General features: G+C 38.7%; 1 protein-coding gene across 1 annotated transcript; it reads left to right on the top strand.

Annotated features, from left to right (window-relative positions):
- The first annotated feature begins 138 nt into the window (after window positions 1-138).
- LOC119191698 (polypeptide N-acetylgalactosaminyltransferase 11-like) lies at window positions 139-2,366 on the top strand. Its single transcript, XM_037445575.1, has 4 exons — window positions 139-299; window positions 945-1,024; window positions 1,472-1,607; window positions 2,231-2,366. The coding sequence occupies exons 1-4, from the start codon at window positions 164-166 to the stop codon at window positions 2,236-2,238; spliced, it is 360 nt and encodes a 119-aa protein (XP_037301472.1). The 5' UTR covers window positions 139-163; the 3' UTR covers window positions 2,239-2,366.
- Window positions 2,367-7,791: the final 5,425 nt, after the last annotated feature.

Genomic DNA, 7,791 nt, shown 5'->3' with positions numbered 1-7,791 from the left:
GGCAGCCTTCGCAGTGCGCAGACATAGGGATATTGTGATATAAAAACATCTATCAATTACGGGGTTAATATATAAGTTTTTCGGAAACCCTGGTATACGACCCTCAATCAATTTAGCAAGTAGATCGCATACAGGATCTTTAAATTCATCATATCATGTATTAATGCCAAATGGTAAGACTTGTGTTATATTATGCTTGCAGGTGGCGGCACGCTGGAGACGATCCCGTGCTCGCGCGTGGGGCACGTGTTCCGCAGCTTCCACCCGTACGGCCTGCGCCGCCAACAGCGACACCCACGGTGACCACACACACCACTACACCACACGCATTGTGACCCCTCGCTGTTTATTGTACCATCTATATATTGTAGTTTATTGCGTTACCTTGTAATTTCGCAATGTTGGGCAAAGACTTCCCCAATATCCTTTCATGTATCGCGAATATATCTTCGGTTTACTGCAGGAACTGGCTAATGGCAAAAAATCATCAAGTACAGTTTATAATGCCTTGAACATGATATAACGTTAAACATACCAACTTGATTCTAAGAATAAAAATTATATCTAAGATGATATAGGGAAAACAATGTAACTGAAACTAAAAGTGGCTTAATTTATACTTTTGTATTTGTCAGTTTATGAGTTCTTGCAGTAAACCGACGATATGATGAATTCCATGAATATGTGAGTAATCGCATCTGCAATTACTCTTAATTTTTTAACATAGGTGGACGCTTCCGCATGTCATTCCCATGTAAAGTAAGCTTTTGAATTTAAAGACTTTACTTGACTTTTCTATTTCCCACTTGTGTGCTCGACAGTCAGTCAGCTCCGCCCACAGAACAAGTTCGAGTAAAACTATCCCACGTTTACTAATGTCTACCCTCACCGTAGTAGGATTATGTTCACATTCACCCCATTTGACCCTAGACCCCATCCTCCAGGTATAAACACAGCGCGCATGGCCGAGGTGTGGATGGACGAGTATGCGGAACTGTTCTACCTTCACCGACCTGATCTGAGGGTGAGTACTTCTGCCATCCCTTTTGAAATAGGATCCTTGAATAATGGTATTAAGTCTGCCAGACATCAGCGCCGAAGTATCGATTAAATAATATTCGATTATTATTGATCGATCAAGCATCGATTTAATTGACCTTTCTTTAGCTACATACCACTTTTTGTTGTGCTAGTTGTAAGTTTTCCTAAATAAAATATCTCAATATAGGTATTGTTATTTATTTTCTAAATTAATGTATTAAGTACTGTAATTTTTATTGAATATAATAAATACGGTCCAATGGTGCTTAGATATATTATTCCGGCAACGGTTTGACTGTTCCTCTGGCATTGTAAAGTCCACGGACGGATGTTGCTTACCATCAAGCGGACCGCTTGCTGGTTTACCAAAGCATTAAAAACGTTAATTTTTTTCATATCCCTTGATTTTGGACGAATCTGTCTCTTCCAGAACAATCCGAAGATTGGCGACGTGACGCACCGCAAGATCCTGCGGAGAAGCTGCAGTGCAAGAGCTTCCAGTGGTACCTCGACAACATCTACAAAGAGAAGTTCGTGCCGGTGCGAGACGTCTACGGATATGGCAGGTACGTTATAAAAAAGTAATATTTGAGAACACAAGAAGTATTAATAATACCAGCCCTGTATACTGTCCCACTGCTGGGCACGGGCCTCGTCTACTACTGAGAGGAATTAGGTTGGCCTAGTGCAGATTGGTAGACTTCAGACACCCTCAAAATTTCTGTTAAGAACTTCTCAGGTATGCAGGTTTCTTCACGATATTTTCCTTCACTGTTAGAGCAAGCGATAATTCACAAAGAATACACACATAATGTTAGACAAGTCAGAGATGTGTGCCCTTGTGATTTGATCTTGCAGACATTCGTCTCGGCAGGCTGTTCCACAACTAACTAGGCTATCGTAAGAAGTATTGTGGTGGTGTAATTAATCATTGTTAAAAGACATCAAATCACAGTTGATATTGTATAATAAGAAACGGGAAATATTTATCGATATGAACTTAGAACCGTCACCGTTACATAGTAGAACTTACATAAAACCAAGTGACTGAACTAATTGCCTCTTCTATGGACACATAGGATTGAGCTTATGAACAATCATTTCTGAAGAACGATTCAGAGGTATGTTCACTATAAATATGTAATATTTTGTGGTCCTTCGATCCGATAGTGAGGTCTGGTTGGCGTAGGTTCATGAACCCGTCGAGCGGGTTCTGCCTGGACACGATGCAGCGCGAGGGCGAGGCGGTGCCGCTGGGCGTGTACCCGTGCCACGCGCAGCTGCAGGCCACGCAGTACCTGTCGCTCAGCCTCGCCGGCGAGCTGCTGCGCGAGGAGAAGTGCGCCCAGCTGCAGTACACCAGGTCACACTGCACGCTTCTCAGCAGACTGTTACATTTACTGTTAAAGTAACAGTTGCCACAACACAAACGTCGATAAAGCAAAAACAGTGGTTATATGTTTCACGAAAGTAACCGTAACTTTGGCAAATACGGTTGTGAGGGTATATGGTAGCTGGGACCTTATTCTCTATGCCACATGTTATTTTTTACAGTGCGTAACAAGCTCGTAACGCATCGCGTCACGTTCAATACAATAGAAATTGGCATACAGAATACTATTCCACACAAATTTCACGAAGATAACATAACACGCCGCGTAACGCGTTTGCAGTGTCATTAGAGATAGGCCCCCTGGTGAGTGTATAGTACCAGCGCAATAGCAAGTAAATATAAAACAAATAAAATGTTATAGATATGACACATATTTCGTCAATCGTTATTATAAGCGTGAACAAAATAAATTTATGGAAAACATATTTTCTGTTATTACATAAATGGAAAGTCGCAAAAGTATAGTTGATATGATTGATTGACTGTTGTGCAGGCGCGAGAACGAAGTCGACGAAGACATCAGTCGGAAAGCGATGGCGACCTGCCACGGAAGCAACGGGGGCAGGTAACATTATATAGAATCTATGGACGTCACATTTTTAGTACTCCGTTGACATAATTTTGACTTGAAATGCTATACACTCACCCGGTATATTATAGTCTAGTCGGATTGTGGATTTCTACCGTAGTAATGCTCTAAGAACAGTAATATATCAAGCCGGCATGGCACTATATTTTATTTTTTATTATTTTTTTTTAATAGTAAGAAAATAGGCAGTGTTGCTCAAGCTTTACCAAGTAAAAAATATTTTCTGAGATAAAAGTCCTACTGGTCTACGTCTTTCTATATCATTCCAGCTTACTTTTGTACCAATATTTTTCTAATCGAATCTGTGATTTACACCCGTTTTCACAATACCAATCCCAAATGTTGATCTATCTCGAAAATTGACCAATCAGATAAAGTTTTTGACATGCTTATAATGACCTATTTTATGGTTTATTCTCGAGATCGGATTAAGGCGAAAGCTTTACTGATAGACGGATGGATCTACTTTCCTTTTGCTACTTTTGCACTTAAAAAGTGATTGGTGTGGATGAAAACGTATTTGTCGTCAGAAACAGTACGAGGCGAGCTCGGGCACGCTGAAGCACGCGGACTCGGGGCTGTGTTCCCTCGGCGGGCGCGACTCCAGCGCCGACGTGTTGGCGCGCACCTGCCGCGGGCAGCCCGACCAGCGCTGGCGCATCGACTACGCCGAGTACAACCACTTCACCAGGGACGGTCAGTGTACCATGGATTCCAACTATACTGGCTTTGGGGAGCTCTTATGGAGGGAGGTAGTCAGTAAATCATTGTTTGTGTACTGGGCTCGGCCACCTGGGAGGGGGGATACAGTTACCAGCTCAATGCAAACACATTAATTTGTAAGTCAATTTACCCTTCTATTCACCCCCTACTTGCCAGCCCGAGCTGGTTACTCAGTTTGTACCTTGTCTTTAGTATAAATTTTATACCTAATTTAAAATGTCCATAGTAATATAAGTAATTTTAATAGTTGTTTAGAAATAATAATAATTATTCTTATGCTTTGTTTTGACGTATCATAAGTGCAACTTTGTTGGCCTACGTGATAAATAAAGTATTTTATTTTATTTTAATCAGTCACAATTGACATAAGTTAATACTATTATTACCTTTATAGATTGCCCGTAATGTGGTAGAAACGAACATTGCAATAGTACTTAAACAAACAAAAGCCTATCACCAGTAAGAGGAACATGCTGACCGTACAATTTGCTACCATCAGGGGCCATATTCGATGACAGTGTGTTTACACTATTTTTTACCACGGCAGTGTTATGAATATAAAAATATTTATAAAAATAATTGCTAGAGACTTTCAAATTAGACTGAGCCTGTGTCTCGAGAAACCAATTAATAAAATATGAAGTTATTTATTTATTGCGAGTTAGAGAGCGTCATGTTTGTATTAGTGTGCGTGTGTACGCACTACGCATGCGTGCTCATGTATGTGTTATTTTCGTGAAATTAGCGTGGAATGGTATTTATGTCAATTGCCATAACTGCTATAAGGCGCGTCACGTCTTTGTTATGGTTTGCTCAGCACACTTCACTAATATGTGATAGTATTGCGGGACATTAAAATTATTTTTGTTGCAGACGTGGAGCCTAGCGACAGGGATGAGAAATTAAAAGCTTCGTGGACAAAGGTACGTTACTGTTAGATGTTTTTGTTATTTATTTATTTATTTGGGAAACAAACAGAACAAATTATGACTAAAAGAAATGAATGTAAATTAAGGTTCTTAATCCAACACAGTTTCCACTAATAGGTAATACACACATAGAAGAGAGTAGACGAAAATTAATTTACAATATTACAAATTAAAAATTGCATAAAAGAAAATAAACAAACAAACTCAATCAAGCGTGGAAAATAATTCAATAGAGACAAGTATCTAAATTATCCACAATATCAATTAATGCCTTCCTTAGATGTTTAACGATTGACAAAATATATCGATATCGGAGATTAAAGCAAACTTATTATTCTTAACAGTTGCTCTACTAATAAAAATATTAGAACCATAATTAGTTTTAGACGATATATGAGTTACTGTGTGACGTTGTAAATTACTTGACAAAATTGAGTTGTTTGAAGGATATTTGGATTCGATTATTTTTGCACTTTATGGTGATAGAGTCGCTCTCAAGTGCATTGATGCCAATCGTTCCGTATACTAGCATTATGCTACAGTCTAAAATGCAATAATAATCATCGAATAAAAACTATCTGTGTTGTAAATATGGTATATGTTCTTAGTAATTAAATAAAGTTAGTAAAAGATGTTATTGACATGAGTGTTTATTTCGGACTAAAAGAGAAGTAACTATGGCAAACAAAATACAATTAGTTCTAAAAATAGAACATATAAAAAATAATAAGTCACGACGAAGGTTACAATCTCCAACAGCCGCCCTTAATCGCAGTTGTGACAGAAACAAAACAAATAAAATAATTAAGTTTCTAAACCTAAGTTAACTACACATCGTTTGTGTGCTAGAGGTCCGAGGGCCTTCGTTAGTACATCAGCAGGCATATCGTTACTTGTTATATATTCTAACTTAACAATATTATTAGATACCTTTTCCCTAATAAAGTGAAACCTAGTATCTATATGCTTCGTCCTGCTGTGGTGTACAGGATTTCGAACAAGATTAATGGCACTTTGGCTGTCAGAAGCTAAGTTAACTGAACAAAGTATACCTGTTATCTCGTATATAAACCGACGTAAGTAACACGCTTCCTTCGTGGCAGACGCTAATGCCATATATTCTGACTCGGCCGAACTTAACGCAACAGTAGGTTGCTTCTTGATTCCCATGATACTGGACCTCCACTTAACTTGTAAACATAACCGGTGTATGACCTTCTGTCGATTGGACAGTTTGCCCAGTCTGCGTCACAAAACCCTTTAAAGGTTCTCTATTCTTCCTGTAAACCAATGAATAGTTTAGGGTACCTTTTAGGTATTGCAGAATCCTTTTAGCAGCATTCCAGTGTTCTTTAGTAAAACACGTATTAAATTGACTTAAATAGCTCGTGGCGTAAGCGATGTCTGGTCGTGTGTTTACCGCTAGATACATGAGGCATCCTATTAAGTTTTGATAAGGATAAGACTCACCGACTTGACCATCCATTCTTTTTTCCATATTCTTTTAAACTAATGGAGTATCCACGGTCTTACACTCCTTCATATTAAACTTTTCTAATATAGAAAGAATATAATTCGACAGTGTCAAATGTCAAATCAGATTTAAAGAAGACTATTATGTCATCAACAAAATTCCCAATATTACAAGTTCTTTACCAAAAGTTTAGTATACACACAAGGTTCGGAAGGAGTTCCTATGAAACCTATTTTAGAAAGCGTTTCATTTAACTTTTATTCCAAGCTCGCGGTGCCTGTTTAAGACCGTAAAGAGATTTCTTCAATAAACAAACTTTGTTTTCTTTACCCTTTTGAATAAAACCAAGAGGTTGCTCCATGAAAACTTCTTCTTCTAAATCTCCGTTAAGGAAAGCTGTATCGACATCTAAGTGCTTCATTCTCAACTTCATATCTGCAGCTATCGCAAACAACGTGCGGAGGGAAGAATGACGAATCACTGGTGCGAACGTCTCCTTGTAGTCTACACTTTCAACTTGATGAAAACCTTTGACGACGAGTCTCGCTTTATACTTGGTAATATTACCATAAGCATCCCTTTTAATTTTGTAAATCCATTTACATGGCATAACCTTTTTTTTTTAGGCTTATCTACTAAATTCCATGTATGGAGTTTCATTAAAGAACTATACTCACCAGCCATATTATGGTGCCACTTATCAGCATCATCGGCATGAGTAGCTTCGTAATATGTCGTAGGTTCATTAGAATCTACCATTGACGTATTGTAAGCTTTATAAAAATTTGTTGGTTTTCTGTCTCTGGAAGGGTATCTGCGCTCAGGGTGCGATTCCTGTTCCAAATTCGCTGTCTTCTTCCACACTAGGCAGCCTTAAGTCAATGAGAGACTCTCGCTGTTCCAGAGTCACTGACTCTTTTGTACTTTCTAGATTTACTGGTAAAGTTGCTTCAGCCGCCGGGCTGATACTCTCATCACAGTCATAGAATTGACAGTCATGATCAAACTCAGACTCAATCTCTTTTTGCTCATCAAATAACAATATAGATTCTGACTCTGCGACAGATTGCTTCTGCTTTAGCGCTGTAAAGCAATTTTCAAAAAAGGTTGCATCTCTGGATATAATAACTTTTCGTGGGTTAGCAGGGTCCCTAAAAATATAAGTGCCTGGATTTTCAGAATAACCGACGAAAATTGCTTCCTGTGCCTTGACATCTAATTTCTTCCTGTGACACGAAGGTATATGGACTAGAGCTCTACAACCAAATACTTTTAGATGGCTAAGATCACCTTTTCGTCCATACCATTTGTCATAAGGAATTTGTCCACCTAAGGCTCGATGAGGAGACCTATTCTTAAGGTAAATGGCAACTTGGAATGCATCTTCCCAGAATGCTTTCGGTAGTGAACTTTCAGCTAGCAACGTTCTTGCCTTTTCTGTAACCGAACGATGGGTGCGTTCCGCTACTCCAACTTGCTGAGGACTATAAGGCGTCGTTGTTTGATGTTCAATACCTTTTGAAGCAAGATAATCAACAAACTCTTTATTCACGAACTCCTTACCTCCATCAGTCCTAATTGCTTTAATTGTTTTATCTAACTGATTTTCAACAAAACATTGAAACACACAAAATATATCTTT

The sequence above is a fragment of the Manduca sexta genome, unplaced genomic scaffold, assembly GCF_014839805.1.
Source record: "Manduca sexta isolate Smith_Timp_Sample1 unplaced genomic scaffold, JHU_Msex_v1.0 HiC_scaffold_1812, whole genome shotgun sequence".
Classification (NCBI taxonomy): Eukaryota; Metazoa; Arthropoda; class Insecta; order Lepidoptera; family Sphingidae; genus Manduca; species Manduca sexta.
The sequence above is the reverse complement of the archived record's forward strand: the minus strand, read 5'-3'. Positions and strand labels throughout refer to the sequence as shown.